Source organism: Brienomyrus brachyistius, chromosome 7 (genome assembly GCF_023856365.1).
Source record: "Brienomyrus brachyistius isolate T26 chromosome 7, BBRACH_0.4, whole genome shotgun sequence".
Taxonomy (NCBI): domain Eukaryota; kingdom Metazoa; phylum Chordata; class Actinopteri; order Osteoglossiformes; family Mormyridae; genus Brienomyrus; species Brienomyrus brachyistius.
In genome coordinates, this window is record NC_064539.1 from 30962100 (window position 1) to 30980418 (window position 18319).

General features: G+C 47.9%; 1 protein-coding gene and 1 long non-coding RNA gene across 4 annotated transcripts; one reads left to right on the forward strand and one right to left on the reverse strand.

Annotated features, from left to right (window-relative positions):
* Nucleotides 1–3856: 3856 nt before the first annotated feature.
* On the reverse strand, nucleotides 3857–4369 carry LOC125746343 (uncharacterized). 2 transcript variants are annotated; one of them, XR_007398947.1, is made up of 3 exons: nucleotides 4230–4369; nucleotides 4033–4066; nucleotides 3857–3964 (listed from the first exon to the last, which is right to left on the reverse strand). It is a non-coding gene; the product is annotated as an uncharacterized LOC125746343 (long non-coding RNA). The 2 variants fall into 2 exon arrangements; XR_007398948.1 differs by having other exon boundaries at nucleotides 3999–4066.
* Nucleotides 4370–7638: 3269 nt separating this feature from the next.
* Nucleotides 7639–17559, forward strand: LOC125746322 (alpha-1A adrenergic receptor-like). Of its 2 annotated transcripts, none has more exons than XM_049020199.1 (4): nucleotides 7639–8117; nucleotides 11155–11268; nucleotides 11539–12704; nucleotides 14271–17559. In XM_049020199.1, the coding sequence occupies exons 3-4, from the start codon at nucleotides 11786–11788 to the stop codon at nucleotides 14690–14692; spliced, it is 1341 nt and encodes a 446-aa protein (XP_048876156.1). In that variant the 5' UTR covers nucleotides 7639–8117; nucleotides 11155–11268; nucleotides 11539–11785; the 3' UTR covers nucleotides 14693–17559. The 2 variants fall into 2 exon arrangements, with proteins under 2 accessions (XP_048876156.1, XP_048876155.1); XM_049020198.1 differs by having other exon boundaries at nucleotides 11155–11241.
* Nucleotides 17560–18319: the final 760 nt, after the last annotated feature.

An 18319-nucleotide genomic window follows, 5' to 3' on the forward strand; every position in this document is an offset into this window, starting at 1 on the left:
GGTCTCTGGCTCATTTGCATGTTGTGCAGGTCGTGAAGCACTCAGCTGACATCCTGGGAGCTCAGGCTTTCACCGTGTCTTTCCAGAAGGTTCCGCAAGGCACATAAAAAGAAGCAAAACAATGTTACAAGCAAATCAGAAATACAAATGCATAACAATGGATCAGTGCCAACACTGTGTGAGACAGAGGTTACTTACTGCCCTCAGAGACAGTGTGTGTGTGTGTGTGTGTGTGTGTGTGTGTGAGGCTGAAGGACAGAGTGGGTAAAGAAGAATGAGAGGGAAAGAATATGAAAGTGGAGTGTATGAGTGAGAGAGAGAAGAAGGGAAGGTGAAAGTGAAGGGGTGAGTGCATTTGTGAGAGAGGAAGAGAGAATGTGTGACAGAGAAGGAAGGAGTGTGTGCACTGGAGACACTGACAAACCTTCAGTGCACTGGAGACACTGACAAACATTCAGTGCACTGGAGACACTGACAAACCTTCAGATATGTGTGTGTGTGGGAGGGGACAGCTAGTGTCGCACATTTTGGTTTTCCTGAGTTAAATGCAGTCAACAAGGGAGGAGCTTGCATTCTCTTTTCTTTAACCAATCACAATCTTTATTGTATGACTCATGGTTAGTCTACTGAGGAGAGGTTGGAACCAGCAACCTTCAGATCACAAAGACAGAGGTTTCACCCACTGAGACACACATTACCCCCATCTGGATGGCTGGAAGCCTTGAGTTTGGAAATGAAAAAACAACAGACCAATGTGGTGCAATGCAATGAAGATTGTGATTGGTTAAAGAGGTGAAAGACAAGCCCCTCTACTTTTGACCTGGTGATGCGTTGAAGTCTGGGAAAATCAGGATGTCCAGCTAATGTCTGTTACACAAACCATGGCCGAGGGATCGTGGGACTTAGCTTGGAGCCACCGGCTTTGCAGTTTTATTTCAGGCCTGAATCACACTTTAAACCTCTGGGGTCCAGCTAACTGTCCTGCTAATTACCTCCACAAAGTGGTCCTGGGCAGATGTGGGTCAGTCACTTATCCTAAGGCGCTGCAGCCGCTGTTCGCCGCTGCTGTATCTCTGGTGGTTTCAGGTCCTGATGCCTCTCGTCTCCTTTTCACTCGCCTCTCGTCTCCCTCATCGCCTGTTTTGCTAGGAGCGTCTCTCCTCCTCCTCTGAATGATGGTCGGCCCTGACTGTCCCCCCTGTCGCAGAGCCACAGTGCCATCCTCTCAGACTGAGGGTACGGCATCTGCAAGGAGACTAGCTAAACAGCCCCTGCAGGAAAGCAGCTCAAAAGCAATACGTTTATTTAAGGAACTTTAATACACTTCATATAATTTATTAATAATTCAAATTATTCACAACAAACCATTGACGGTTACAGAACAAAAAAATAAAGAAAAGAAAACCCTACCCTTACTTCATAAGAAGTACAAACAACTTGCCTACCTCCTGACCAAGGTCAAGAAGCACCCAAACAAACAGGGGAGTCGTCCGAAAACTAACTTACTATATACTAACTAGACCTAAACCAGAAGTGCAGGAGAATTTAGCAACCTGTCAAAGATCAACATATCCATAAAGGTAACTTAACAATAAACGATACCAAAACTATTATAAAAAAAGCCTGCCAGCATGTCAGCCTGGGGTAATGCCAAGGAGAGAGCGCCATCTTGGAATGAGGGGGGTCTTCATAGGCAGGAAGGCTGGCCCCAGCCATTACGTAATCCAATCACCAACGTCCAATCACCACCTACAGGACAAATTCAAACATGCACCAAAAACAGCTTTCTACCCCATAACAGGGTGTGTGTGTGTGCGCGTGTGTGTGTGTGTGTGTGTGTATGTGTGTGTGTATGAATAATTTTTCTTTCCAACTGCAGCCTGGTTCTTTCCTGTTTCTCATTCTTCATCCTCGCTATATGGGACTTCAGTCCTGCTTCAAGGAGCCTGATATGAACTGACCCAGCAGTGCACTTCACACCACTTAATGTTTCCCGTTCCTTCTGAAGGTCGCTTGATGTCATCCTCTGATTCATGAGAAACTGCTGGATAAATTGATGGTCATGTCTGCCACTAGAGAGCCGCTTGTATCCTCTACCTGGCTGGCTTTTCACCATTTACAGTGTCTCCAGTTTCACATTGTTCTTCTTTACTGCCATTTTAAAAATTTTGAGCCTGGAAATTTGTCGTATAGCCTCCTGCCAGCAGAACCTCCTGCCAGCAGAACCTCGAATAAATCAGGATTTGAAAATGCAGATAAAAAAACGGAGTGGTCTCTTAATTTTTTCCAGAGCTGAAATTATTCCGCACTAGGACAATAATGTAAAGAAATGTCAGTAGGAGAACATTGCTCCTTCATGGAGGAGATAAAACATTAGAATGCGAGCCAGTCAGAGGCTCCTCAAGCTGAAGAGCATCTTCAGAGGTGATGATACAGCCCCAGCTGACCTCCTCAGACACCCTTCTTATCACAGCATCTAGTTCCTGCATAACATCTTATGCAGAACATTTTAGGTCACATTGTGACTTCGTGCCCTGTGCTGCCTGGGATACGTCCCAGCCCCACGCCACACACCCACATCCCTGACCACGATAAGCAGTAAGCAGTTAGAAGATTAACTGAAGGATGTTTTTGCTATAAACACAATATACTGGATGGAATTCAAGTAAATGCATTTTGGAACTTGTTTCAAAATCCCTTCAAGATGTGTCATGCCTTGGCTTTCCTCCCCCTAACCTTAACCATAACCCTGACACCTGCCTCTCCAGGTCACTGGAAGTGGCTGTCAGAGGGGCGTGGCTTTGTGTAACTGTTGTGTAGGCGGTGAGTTGCACTTGGGGCTGTTCCATTGCTTGGCTGACACCTACATTCCTTGCAGAAAATATTTGAATTGGATCAATCCCACCCCTCCCCCATTAGAAATACTGCCCTTAGCCACTGGACAGAACATCCATGAGATCTGTGGCAGCAGGGCTTACCAGACACAGAGGCTGGAAGCGTGGGGCTTTTTGGGAGGTTACGTGTAAGAGTGTGTCCAGCGCGGCGTCCTGAGGCTTCATCCTATCATCTTTGCTATTCACCTCTTCTCCTCCATTTTGCCCTTCTCAGTGACCTGGCCAACACTTCCTTCCTTCCATCCATCCATTTTTTGAAACCACTTATCCTATTCAGGATCACCGGGGGCCTGGAGTCTATCCCAGAGGCTACGGGTGCAAGGCAGCTGGCCCACAGTTGAGAAAATGAATTATTAAGCAAACAATGTAATCATGCAGAGGCCAGATTTTTTCTCCAATGAATTATTTATCCACCTGGAACTGATATATGGAAATAGTTTCTGTGCCGGCACCCGACCACCCGCCCCCCCACCCCCCACTGCACATGCTTTCCCCACACACACAGCCCCCACACACAAGGGCCCCTCCCCACAACGCTGATGCTCACGGCTCCCTCTGCAGGTAAAAGTCACTGAGGTGCTCATGCCATTTTTTCAAGCCGTTACAGGAACAGCCGTGTTTTTGATTTCAGTTTAAGATGAAGTGAGAAGTTCAAAGACGTCACATTTCAGAATGCAGGGGAGAAGGTCCTGGCTGGCATAGGTCAGTGATGAATAATGAATGTGACCTGCTGAATAATATCAGCTCACTGAGGCTCAGTCTGTACCGGATAAGCAATTACTGACAATGGGTAGATGAATTTATCAAGTATGCTGTGCTGCAGGTCTGAGCCTATGCTGACTGACTTCTTTGGTAAAGCTGGATCACTGCTGTTAGTCGGTCCTACTGTTAGCTCTTAGATATCTGCAAGATACCAACTGACCCGTCAGACTGATGCCAACAGAAATGTCAGACAGACAGGACATCACCTGAGGGAGGAGAAGGATGAGATGTGGACTTCACCTGAAGGAGGAGGAGGATGAGATGTGGACATCACCTGAAGGAGGAGGAGGATGAGATGTGGACATCACCTGAGGGAGGAGAAGGATGAGATGTGGACATCACCTGAGGGAGGAGGAGGATGAGATGTGGACATCACCTGAGGGAGGAGGAGGATGAGATGTGGACATCACCTGAGGGAGGAAAAAGATTGGATGCACTTCACCACCCTGCAAGTGATGGTAGCAGCACTATCCAGCTCCTTCTTCTAGGTTATATAGTTGGGATGTCAGGCTATAGCAGGGTGAGATGGAAATTAACCCCATTCTGTGTTTTTGGAAGGGAGAAAACACTCACATGTTGTTCCACAGGAGGAAACTTGCCTGCAGGATTTGAACGCAGACTCCTGAACATGTGGCCACGTTACCCAGCATACCCAGCAAACAGGGACGTTAGCCAGCATACCCAGCAAACAGGGCACCTCGGTGTGAAACTGGAGTTTGTGCCAACGGAAGCTTTAAATACCCAACAGCTATTTCTGTCATTAGCTCCTGCAGATTAAAAATAAAACCAACAGACTAAACAAGCCGCTCTGTGAACCCCCCTCCCCCCCTGGCCCCCATGCATGCTGCTGGACCCCTGGAGCTCCCCGGTGCACCAGGCTGCTTCCCGCTGAGCAGCCTGTGTGATCCAGCAAAGCCAATCAAAGACAGTGTGCCTGACAGAGGGTGTCACTGCCTGTTGCCTGAGTGGACAGCAGGCATGTGGAGGTGATTCACTGCAGGAGCACATGCACAGGACACATTAATAATACCAACACACAGGACACTCCACATTAATCACTCCATTCCAACACACATGACACTCCACATTAATCACTCCATACCAACACACATGACACTCCACATTAATCACTCCGTACCAACACACAGGACACTCCACATTAATCACTCCATGCCAACATAGAGGACACTCCACATTAATCACTCCATGCCAACATAGAGGACACTCCACATTAATCACTCAATACCAACACACAGGACACTCCACATTAATCACTCCATACCAACATACAGGACACTCCACATTAATCACTCCATACCAACACACAGGACACTCCACATTAATCAGTCCATACCAACACACAGGACACTCCACATTAATCAGTCCATACCAACACACAGGACACTCCACATTAATCACTCAATACCAACACACAGGACACTCCACATTAATCAGTCCATACCAACACACATGACACTCCACATTAATCACTCCATACCAACACACAGGACACTCCACATTAATCACTCCATACCAACACACAGGACACTCCACATTAATCACTCCATACCAACACACATGACACTCCACATTAATCACTCCATACCAACACACAGGACACTCCACATTAATCACTCCATGCCAACATAGAGGACACTCCACACACACACACACACGCAGGTTTGTAATGATATCTTTGTGGGGACTCTCCATTCATTTCTATAGGGAAAAGTCTAATCCCAACATGATGACCGTAACCCCTAACCAGCCCTAACCTTAACCATAAGTAACCAAACAAAATGCAAGACTTTCAGCATTCACACACACAGAGTCCACATTTATCACACACGTCACTTGACATGAATCAACCCATACAGACACACATGGGCTCCACATTAGTCACGCCATGCACCCGCACGCAGCACTGAGTGACTCTGACGTGCCGGAGAGGCGGGCATTGCTCCCATCGCGACTGACACACTTCCCCTGAATCAATTTACCACTTGGGTTTCATAAGCCACCCAGATAGATCACTCACTGCCACTCATGATGCTAACAGACAGAAGGAGGGAAGGGAGGTGGGAGGGAGAGGTCAGTGTAGCCAGGCTCAGATAGCAAAAGGCCAGGAGTCTGGGCTGCTGCGTCTGGGCGGCACCTTCAGTTTGAGGAGGGATGCTGGGCGCATGATTGCATCTTCATAGGTGCTGATTCAGAGTGACGGCTCGCAAAACACGGGAGACCACTTTCAACATGTTACACCCAGATGCTTCTGGAAGAACATGACATTTAATTATAGGGTGCAACCACTGTTTACTGTCCTTAATTCAGACCAGAGGCGATTCGATCCCAGACAGCAGCTTGTGCTGGTGACACAGGATTAGATTATTGACCGGAGGCAAGAAGAGCCATATGTGTTTGCTGGCAGAAGCCATGACATGACAGGCAGCACAGAGAAATGCTGCAGCGAGTGACAGCGTGATACCCTCATCTACCCCACGGGGGCCACGAGCAGGCATGTGGCGTGTGACATAGACACCCAGGGCGGGGGCCACAGAGAGAGGAGGGCTGAGTGTGAGGGAAGCAATGAGTGTGACAATGTTAGTGTGACTATTAATAGTGATTTGAAATTTCATGAAAGAAAGGAAGTGTTGGGAATGTGAAGATGTGTCTGATGGAAAGTGAAGAAGCAGCAGACACACAGGCACAGATCTACAGACACACAGAGACAGACAGATAGACACAGACACACAGAGACAGACAGACAGACACAGACACACAGAAACAGACAGATAGACACAGACACACAGAGACAGACAGACAGACAGACAGACACAGACACACAGAAACAGACAGACAGACAGACACAGACACACAGAGACAGACAGACAGATAGACAGACATACAGACTGTCACTCAGGGAAGACAGAGGTCAGGTGACGTAGCAATGAGGTACTGGGGAGGCGAAAGCTGCATCTCTCACTGACCTGTCAGAGGGTGAGCACTGGAGAGGGAGGGGCTCTTCGAGGGGTAGAAGAGAAGTAGAAAGCAAAGGGGAAATAGGAGCATGTTTGCTGGCTCAGTGTGGCAATTCCCCGCTCGACCCCCTGGCCTGCTGGCAGGAGCACTAATGCCTGGGCTGCACTGTCAGCTGGCATGAACAGCTATCTCAAGCTGTGCCCATGTGCCAGCCGATTCGGGCCGTTCGTAGTGGGGGTGTGGCTCACGTCCCTGTGCCAGCCGATTCGCCCCATGTGTAGCGGGGGTGTGACTCATGCCCATGTGCCAGTCAACTCGGGCCGTGCGTAGCGGGGGCGTGGCTTGTGCCCATGTGACAGCCATCTCAGTCAGTGCGTGGCGGGGGTTTGACTCATGTCCATGTGCCAGTCAACTCGAGCCGTGCATAGCGGGGGCGTAGCTTGTGCCCATGTGCCAGCCATCTCAATCAGTGCGTAGTGGGGGTTTGACTCATGCCCATGTGCCAGTCAACTCGGGCCGTGCGTAGCGGGGGCGTAGCTTGTGCCCATGTGCCAGCCATCTCAATCAGTGCGTAGTGGGGGTTTGACTCATGCCCATGTGCCAGTCAACTCGGGCCGTGCGTAGCGGGGGCGTGGCTTGTGCCCATGTGCCAGCCATCTCAGGTAGTGCGTAGCGGGGGTTTGACTCGTGCCCATGTGCCAGTCAACTCGAGCCGTGCATAGCGGGGGCGTGGCTTGTGCCCATGTGCCAGCCATCTCAATTAGTGCGTAGTGGGGGTTTGACTCGTGCCCATGTGCCAGTCAACTCGGGCCGTGCATAGCGGGGGCGTAGCTTGTGCCCATGTGACAGCCGGATGTTCTAAACAGACGTCTTGAAGAGCTGACAGGTGGCTGTTGATCAAGGTTCAGCAAGGTTCAGGGACTAGTGTGCGGCCACCTGTCCATACTGCGGGGGGCGCTGTCGTGAGGTTCGCTAATCTGACTTGTTGGTCATTACAGATAGAGAAGGTCAGTTTGTCACTGCCTGTGCTTAAGTGGGGAGCTGGAGCCAGATATGTCCTTAAACACTGCTTTGTCTTGGTAGTTGCTGATAGTTCCTTAAAGTGACACCCTGGTGAGATACTCTTCCAGGGGGCTGGAACATCGCAGGGATGACCTGGGAGGAGAAGCAAGGAATGATGGGTGTCAGTGGAAGATGAAGAGATAGAAAGGTTGGCTGATGAGTCACTGGGGAGACAAAACGTTTCAAGAGATTCCGTTTTGTAGTAGGAAAGAGCTCCGTGTGAATGTCGCTTTGCTCCACAGGCTGGTCCTCTCTGGTACTTATTCTGACTCCTCATAATCTAACTCGTTCTATCAGGACACTACAGGAACGACCTTCAGTTTTTTAAAATTCTTTTCTTTAAAGAAACATATTTAGTTCCTTCCAATTATCTTCCAATTAATATAAAATCCGTCGTTCTCTCGGGGATGCTGAACAACCAAGGTAAGAAAATAAGATGCAGTATCCGCGCGACCCGGTGAAAATATGTACGTATATCGATATGAACATATATATATATATACACATATGTAAACGGGTTTCCAGTGACTAATAATCTGAAAAGGCTGTTTCGGACAAGCAGGGTTGTTGTTGAGTATCGAGATGCAGGAAATTTAAGTATTACTGATGCCCATTACTTTACATCTGAGTAAATTTTAACTTTAAAATTAGCTCTACCGTCTGGTCATAGATATACTCAAATTGTTTAGTTAGGAAGGATATTTTCTTATTAATATTGAACAGCTCAAAGCGGTACTCACAAACACGCCGGCGGCAGGAGGTAAAGCCCGCAAGCGCAGCGGTTATGGAGGGATCTCCCGCAGCTCTGCTCCTCCATGCATTCCCCGTTTCGCTTGCATGCTTACATTTTCATCAAAGACAATGATGAAACTATGCCTGTTGACAAGCTGAACTTAGCCTTCCTTTTCTTTAAATTTCCGCGAAAAAAGACCATGTACCCATCAAATGAATTGCCATAAAACGTCACGAATTTTTCGATCGGACTCAAGTGGATCAGCTTATGTTTATTAGCAAATTTGAAAGGTTATCCGGTCATTTAAGCTTCGTGGTCTGTGAGAAATCCGCACAGGAGACCCCCCAATTACGATTTGCGGGGACGAGGGGGCTTGGCAGCGTAGGCTGGTTAATATGAGGACTAGTTCATTAAACAATTTACCAACTAGAACGACAGCATGGGCATTTGTTGCACTCAACGAGCTGTTAAAATCGAACATCGAGCAAAACGTCATAATGAGAGTCAGATCGGCCGGTCTAAGGGGGTCTTACATCTATTACCGAGCATTAATATTATTATGATATTATAAGTAATAATACGAACAGAGGCTTGAGAGACCCCTAGGGTGCACATCTACAGTGTGTCAGGATGTCTGCAATTATGTCTTTGTGTATAGAAGCTTTGTCCTGTACAATTGAACGGTCCTTTCAGTTTAGCGAGGTGCACAACAGACATTTCTTGTCAAAATCAAAAGAACAAAATTGCATTGAAATGAATAATAAATGATAAAACAACATCAATAATTTAATGTTATTGTCGGAAACCTTGTTGGATTTCATACAGTTACCACCTCCGAGGTATAAAAATAACATAATTGCATCTAGATGAAATTAACTCCAGCAAGACTTGTGATTACAGCTTAGCCTGAAATGCTTCTGTCGAGTCCTGCTAAGGTTTAGTTGAGATCATTCCCACGTCTGTTTGGCACTGGTGTATGGCTCACTGAGTTAGGCTGTTGTTGTGCCTGTGATCGGAAGGTTGCCAGTTCAGATCCTAGGGTTGTCAGTGTAATTTCACCTTCTGCCCCTTGAACAAGGCCCTTAGCTCTAGAGGTTGTCTGATGCTGCTTTGTCAATTGCACATCACTTTGGCCAAAAGTACCAGCTCCAAAAATGTAATCCATAGATATCAGTGCGTGTCTGTACTTCCTTATTACAATACCTTTGCGCCTGCCTACCAAGGTACGTCTATGCTCCATGCATTAATTGACTTCTGTGCCCAGATCTGCAAGGATTTCCTTGAGATATTACTGGTGCTGGTCATCTGTAGGTTTGGAAAAGCAGCATTATACATTGATACATTATTGTACCATCCATCCATCCATTTTCCAAACCGCTTATTCTACTGGGTCGTGGGTCGTTCGGAGCCCATCCCGGAAGCAATGGGCACGAGGCAGGGAACAACCCAGGATGGGGGGCCAGCCCACCACAGGGCACACTCATGTACCATTCACACACACATGCACACCTACGGGCAATATAGCAACTCCAATTAGGCTCAGCACGTCTTTGGACTGTGGGGGGAAACCGGAGTACCCGGAGGAAACCCCACGACGATATGGGGAGAACATGCAGACTCCACACACATGTGACCCAGACGGAGACTTGAACCCGGGTCCTAGAGGTGTGAGGCAACAGTGCTAACCACTGCACCACCATGCTGCCCCACACATTATTATACATCCAACATTATTATTACATCCAATCTAATCTACGTCATCACCTCCAGGGCCCTTTATGACTGTGAATACCATGGATCACCAACCTGTCTGTGGCAAAATGTTTCAATTTGCATTTTGATCAAAATGGTGTTGACCACTGGTGAAAAGTGACGTGAAGTTACTTTGTTTCATTTATAATGTCTGTAAAGATCCTATCAGATGCCTCCATTCCTATCTAATGGCATTTTATAGGGACTTGCTCCTGTTCTGTCATCACCCGTCATGACGAGCAACTGACGTTAGCTTAGGCTCCATTTCTGAGGCTGTAATGCTAAGGTAATCGAGGTTTTGTCAATGAAACATCATATAGAAATGTGCACCGTGGTCTGGTTTGCATGCATGTGATATAGTGCTCTGCTTGTTTTCTCTCAAGATTTTTCTGCCATCTTCACCTCACTGTTCTAGCATGGATCAGCATGACTGAGACGGACCACCATGGTCTGTAACCCCTGATATATGTCTGACTCAGGCACCAGTAATCTCATTCTGTCCAACTTATTATCAAACAAGTTTTATATATGCATCTCCATGAAGCTCTACCTTGCTGTGGTAGAAGGGCTTGTGTGTCTCAGGGACCCAAGATGCTTTATTGAGGTGAGAAATCAGGGTGATTCAAATGACTCTTATGAAGAGCAAAAACAAGGGACCAGGAACCTTACCCAGAACCGGCACACCAGGTTCCTGACCTGGAGGAACAGACGGATATGTGAGGGTCTGGTCAGGCAGAGGCCCCTGTCTGAGAAATCTTCAGCTTACACCCCAGGGCAGACTGAGGACACATCAGTTTTCCGAACAATAAATATATAATAGTTATTAAACATCTTGTATATGTTTATATTGTTATATGACCATAGCAGTATCACGGCCTGAATTATCCATGTGCCACATTAACTTGCTTCCCTGTTACACTTCAGAGTGACAATATCATCATGGTCTTGAATGTTTTGTTGTTTGCATCCCATCAGGCCGACTCTGACCGTGGTGCAGAAGAAACCTGACAGGACCTGCCCTCCTGTGGGCAGGACTGAGAGGAACGTTCACGTCTCAGATTGGTAACCAGCCCCTCCGATTTTCTTTAAGTAGGTTTCCATAACTGTGACGTAGACCGACCTGTTGTGATCATTTTCGCAAAGAAATTTAATATGGCCAAAAAAATGTGCGATTCAGCAGCTAAACATACTGGGCCTGTGGCTGGAGACTGAAATCCTGTAGCTGAGCCTGTTGGACCCTTGAACAAGGCCCTGAATGCTAATTGCTGCAGGGACTTTCTGACCCTGCGTTCCTGCCGAATGTTGCTTTGGATAAAAACTAATGTAAAATAAACATAATATTTTAATTTTATATTTCAGTCCATATTCATTCATGATAATGCAGGAGCACAGCTGGTCTAGGAAATGTCATTCATCTTTGGAGATGGAAAACCTACCAGACAGACAGTTACACTCTCATGCATCACCTCAATTGACAACTGTGGCGAGGAGGAAGTGAGTGACTGAACTCAGACCAGACACTGAAGGACTTGATCTCAGTACCCAACCCATGCTTTCCATGTGATCGGAGGGAGCTGCAGCATTTGCCATAACACTCAGAGCTGAAATGGTTCCTCTTTGGAACAATATAAGTTCCGTTTTCCAGGCCTGGAACTGTTCCAACTGCAGCCGAGCCGCAAACCCTGAGCTGGATGTGGTCAAGGCAATGGTGCTGAGCCTGGTTCTTGGCGTTTTTGTGCTGTTTGGAGTTCTGGGTAATGTGCTGGTCATCCTGTCTGTGGTGTGCCACCGCCACCTACACACCGTCACTCACTACTTCATCGCCAACCTGGCAGTGGCCGACCTGCTGCTTAGTACCATGGTGCTGCCCTTGTCGGCCGCCTTCGAGATTTGTGGCCACTGGCCATTCAGCCGGCCCCTTTGCAGTGCCTGGGCAGCACTGGATGTGCTCTGCTGCACTGCCTCCATCCTCAGCCTGTGTGCCATCTCCGTGGACCGCTGCCTGGGCATTAGCTACCCTCTGCGCTACCCAGCCATGATGACGCAGCAACGCGGACTACTGGGGCTGGTCATGCTATGGCTGCTGGCAGCGGCCATCTCTGTCGGGCCACTGCTGGGCTGGAGGGAGCCGATGCCCACGGATGAGTCAGTGTGTCCCGTGAACCAGGAACCCGCCTATGTCATCTTCTCAGCTGTGGGCTCCTTCTATCTGCCGTTGGCCGTCATCCTGGTCATGTACTGCCGTGTTTACATTGTCGCTCGTGGTGAGATACGCGACCTCAGGGAGGGCCGCAAGACCAACCTGTCGAACCCGGGAGAGGTGACCTTGCGCATGCACCGTGGACCCTCGTCCACGGTTGCTGTGGAAGTGGGGCAAGGGCAGGCTGAACACCTGCGAGGCCGGACACCACTCACTCTCCGCCTGCTCAAGTTCTCCCAGGAGAAGAAGGCTGCCAAGACCTTGGGCATTGTGGTGGGCTGCTTTGTGCTCTGCTGGCTGCCCTTCTTCCTGGTATTACCTATTGGTGAGTGAGACAATCACTGCCCTCCCCCCAGTTACAGACCACACACCCTGGCCATCAGGGAGTCCGGCGATCATCCACCCTCTCCCATCACAGACCATACATCCTACCCATCGGGGAGTCAGGTGATCACCTGCCCTCCCCCCAGGCGCAGACCACACACCCTACCACACATATGCCTCAAGCCTCATTATCATTTTCCATTTCATTTAGTGCATATGGATGTTTTTCAATGTGTATTTTTAACTGTTTGCAAAGGACAGGACAAGAAAAAAACACTTAAATATAAGTGTTTAGAAAAAAGCCAGTCAGCATTCTGGATGAGACTATTTTTGTCTCTTGGACGGGTAACACACAGAAGCTCTAAATCAACAGTGACACATTAAACTGTGCCAAGTACGGTGTGCATCGTTGACCCTGTCTGCCAGGTAGGAGTTCTGTCCCATGATGCAGAGTGTCGTCGGCCCTGTCTACCAGGTAGTAGTTCTCTCCCATCATGCAGTGCATCGTTGACCGTCTGCCAGGTAGGAGTTCTGTCCCATGATGCAGTGCGTCGTCGACCCTGTCTGGCAGGTAGGAGTTCTCTCCCATGATGCAGTGCATCGTCGACCCTGTCTGCCAGGTAGGAGTTCTCTCCCATGATGCAGTGCGTCGTCAACCATGTCTGCCAGGTAGGAGTTCTCTCCCATGATGCAGTGCGTCGTTGACCCTGTCTGCCAGGTATGAGTTCTCTCCCATGATGCAGTGCGTCGTCAACCCTGTCTGCCAGGTAGGAGTTCTCTCCCATGATGCAGTGCATCGTCGACCCTGTCTGCCAGGTAGGAGTTCTCTCCCATGATCCAGTGCGTCGTCGGCCCTGTCTGCCAGGTAGTAGTTCTCTCCCATGATGCAGTGCGTCATCGGCCCTGTCTGCCAGGTAGTAGTTCTCTCCCATGATGCAGTGCGTCATCGGCCCTGTCTGCCAGGTAGTAGTTCTCTCCCATGATGCAGTGCGTCATCGGCCCTGTCTGCCAGGTAGTAGTTCTCTCCCATGATGCAGTGCGTCGTCGATCCTGTCTGCCAGGTAAGAGTTCTCTCCCATGATGCAGTGTGTCGTCGACCCTGTCTGCCAGGTAGTAGTTCTCTCCCATGATGCAGTGCGTCATCGGCCCTGTCTGCCAGGTAGTAGTTCTCTCCCATGATGCAGTGCATCATCGGCCGTGTCTGCCAGGTAGTAGTTCTCTCCCATGATGCAGTGCGTCATCGGCCCTGTCTGCCTGGTACTTCTCTCCCATGATGCATGACTCCATCCTCCCCAGGGGGAATTTCTTTTTCACAGCCTGCTTTGTCTACATGTGATGGTCACTTTGTCTAGTTTCTCTTTACATATGGGGTGTATTGACTATAGAGTTTACTTACCAGACAATAGTGTATCAATGCAGCTGTGTCATCACCTGTCTGACTGGTTTCAATAAAATGTAGCACTGGGCTGTACACTATTCCTAATCAAAGCCCTTTATGTAATGCGACAGTTCTGATCAACGAAGAAAATGTAAGATTTCTGTTCTCTCCTGATGTATGTCTTTGCAGGCTCCATATTCCCGTCATACAGACCCTCTGACACCGTCTTCAAAGTCACCTTCTGGCTGGGTTACTTCAACAGCTGCATAAACCCTGTCATCTACCCCTGTTCCAGCAAGGAGTTTCAAAGAGCTTTCCAAAATGTTCTGCACTTCCGCTGCCATGGCCCGTCGCCCCACTTGACCCGGCAGCCCTGCCCAGGGCCAGGCCGCAGTGCCCCAGCCAGGCTTTCGCTTTCTGCCCAGACCTCACCTCTGTTCCAGGCTTCACCTATAAAATCTCGGCTCCGCAGCAAAAGTCTACTCAGAGTATTCTGCGGCACTGCTGGGCCGACAGCCCCAGAAGAGGCCACCCTGCCCCCATTCCATTCCACCCTCCCCAAGGCCAAGATTCACCATCTCTCTCTGGGAGAGGTTGGCGAGGCTGTTTGACTTTCTGTCTACGCTAATCCCAATTTGTGGAACAGTGTGTAGCATATGCAGACCTCTCCTAGAGACCATTGCAGCTAAAAATATGATCTTCCCAAACCTGAAAAGGTTGTTTTACTCTGTCTCAGGCTGTAGCTGCAGAGAAGCCCACACTTAGCACAGTTAGCATGTGTTTATGAGTTATTTATCATGTACCTCTTCAAGTGGCAACTGATGGATCCTTTGATGGGACGCAATATCAAGGCACTAAAGGATAGTTTTGCCTCTGGAAGTCATGGAAGGAGGTATTAACAGTTATGTTAGCAGTACTATTAACAGTGATGTTATCAGTACTATTAACAGTGATGTTATCAGTACTATTAACAGTGATGTTAGCAGTACTATTAACAGTGATGTTAGCAGTACTATTAACAGTGATGTTAGCAGTACTATTAACAGTTATGTTAGCAGTACTATTAACAGTGATGTTAGCAGTGCCATCAGTTGTGATACAGACATCACACCTCTTCCGGTTGTTCCAGGAGTCTCCTGCAGATTGACAGCAGCCCCCTGACACCCACCAATGATGCACAATGTGCCGGAAATCTGTTGCTCTGCTAATCAGCAGCAGTAAAATTACACTGCCAGAGGTTTATCTGCTGCAATCCCACCTAACCCGGGCGTCAAATTCTAACCCTGCCCTCTGTCCCAGGTTGGCAGATTTGACTGATGGTATGATGGTACCCCAGCACCCCTTCCCACAGCCAGCACTTGTCTTGGGTGGTGTATAATTTTATCCATTCAGATGACATTTTAAGAAGCAACACATTTCCTAATAAAATTTGTCTATCTGGGGAGGGGTGCTGTTCAAACAAAAATACTCTGGGAATACAGACTTACTGTAATACCCCCCAAGCCAAGCCAGCACCCCCTGCCAGTTGTGTCTCATCTGCCTCCCATAAATCAATATGCCTTTGCTGGGGTGTCTGGTGATATGGTGATATGTAATATTAACAGTGTTTATGAGCCTATAATTGTCCAATAATGTGTAAACGTGATGTATTTCAATGTAAAAACCAGTGTAAACATGAACAGCGTGTCTGAATTAACCGTGTTGTCCAGATTCGGCCAGCATGGTGTCTTCCTCACCTGGAAGTTCCTATTAGCTGTTAGCATTGATCATTGGATCATGCCTGAACACCTGCCCTTTTAGGCTGGACGACTGACAGTGCTGCGCTTTTGATGTCTCAAGTGCCCTTTTGATAACCAACCAACCCGATCAGAGGGACACCGCCCTCCCCCCAGCCGGGCCGGCAAATGAAGAGGGCCATGCCCCCTCATACAAGCACCCGTCCTTCGAAACGTTTGTGCAGGTCACTGCAGCTGGGTCCTATCACAGTGTTGACATATCACAGGGGGTTTGGGGAGGGCTGCTGGTATGTCCTGCTCACTTAATACCTCAGCATTCCAGAAGGTTCTTTGGGGTGCTATCAGTGGAGAAGGGGCCTGTTTCTCCATTCCAGCATCTGACTGTGTGGGTGCATGGAAGGTTACTTTTTGTCCTGACTCAATTTGCAGGATCTTACAATGTTGAGAAGTTGGGCTTCTGTTCATAGGACAGGTGCCATGTTGGTGTGCCTCAGAATGGAGCACTGTGAAACAGTTCATCAATGGCCAGTTCGGCAGGATCATGGGTGAAGATACCCAATCAGAAGGTCCTGAACGACTGCCCTGGACTGCACTTCAGTGAGCATGTGCAAGTGTGCTGAGGAGGTGATGTCACTGCTGTGAAACATTTCACCTTGGACTGGGTGGTCACAGCTGAGATGACGACCCTGGATGGCTCCAGCGGTGCACACACCAATGTTCGTGCTGCTCAGCCATGAAGGAGCATGTGAATTCACGTTTAGGTCGTCCTTCTCACAAAAACACAGGCTGTGCTGTGTCACGTTCAAAATAAGCTGCCTTATTTCTGCTTAGTGTAATGTGGGGTGAATGAGAACATTGCGTTTCTGGAAGGGTCCGTCATCGCTGTGTGCGATGATATATTAACTGTGGCGGCACTGCTTATATCCATCAGCTCGGAAAAAAATTACGCCGTTTGGTTAACGTATCGTTTTGTTAATTCATTCATTCAACATTAGTTTTTTGGTTCATGTAAAATAGCCCCGTGTCGATCCAGAACGAGACAGGTGGCATATTTCTTCTGCTGCGATCAGTTTGCCATGACTAACCCTGACAGGCATAAAAACTGCCGATAACACACCTCCTGCCCCAGCGAGGTACGTACCACGAGTAGAAAAATGTGGTATAACAATAATTGATAATTCATTAATACATAACAGTAATGCCAGTCTATGCATCCATCTTTCAACTGATTATTCAATCCGGAGAGCACGGAGTCTATTTCAGGAAGGACAGGCCACAACGTAGATGTGACGTTAAAATAATGAATAGTATGAACAAAGCGACATGGATATAATTATATAGAACGGTGTCTTACTTTGTCTTATTGTGTATTTCGCAGGACACTACTAAATTTTAGCTGGTACTTTTCCTGGAAAAAGATCGATCCAGCGTCGTGAGGTACGAGCGCTCTCTCGCGTGCTTTTTACAGCGTCCCCCTCTCGAATTGTGTGTGTATGGTGCCACCTAGTGTCTCATGGATAGAACTGCATGCTGATTCACTTAGGGTGGTTATTTCATTTAAGATGTCTCCATCCCCACCATTTGAACGCTACGCGGAGTCTTTACCGCAGAATCCTTTACGAATGCTGTGTGTTTAACTTAATGTTCTCCCTAAATCTACCCGATAAACTCGTATTTTCTTCCTCTGTACAAATCGCATACATACTCAGTATTCAGCCATTTGTATGATGGACTGGGCTCCAGGGTGGCACTTTCTCCAGCATAAGGATACTTTGAAAAGGGGCAAATTAACATATTAAAAGGACACTCTGTGTAACCATGGAAACATCGCACAGTCCGGTCTTTCCTGAAGGACTCCACATCCTTGTTGGGGACTCACTCAGAGGCTGGTCCATCCTGGAGAAGCTTGGTATGGCTGTAGATACACACCTTCCACTTCAATCATTACACTTAATTTTATGATCATTAGGGTGATTTTTTAACGCAAATTCAAAGCTGCTTTTTCTCACGGCTACATTTGTTTTTTTTGCTTTTAACTCATCGACATGCTGTTTCACGGCATAGGTGAGTACATTATGAACTTCACATGCAGTCCTTCATTTAAATATGGCTCTTTCCTGTCTGTGTTTCAGTGAGTAATAGTCTACAAAACACTGTGTAGGTCCTTACTAACCACTACTCTGGACCACTGGATACAACAGCCAATGCACCAGATAACAGAACAGTGCCTGCCTGAATCAGGGCACTTGATTATGCAGAAATGCTCCCCTAGTGGTCCAGCAGCACTGTAACTACCACACAGGGCGTTAGCTGTCTTCAAGCTGGACTTCCTTGTGAAGTGTAATATGTGTGAAATTTTTATAGACAAAATTATCGCAATGATATAACACTGCTGGAATTCCCTTACTCCTAGGAAGTAGATGAATATCATTGGGGATTGAAAGGTTTTACTTACGAGCTGCGGTAACAGCTGTTTGGAGAGAAAGAAAGGCAGACCACTCC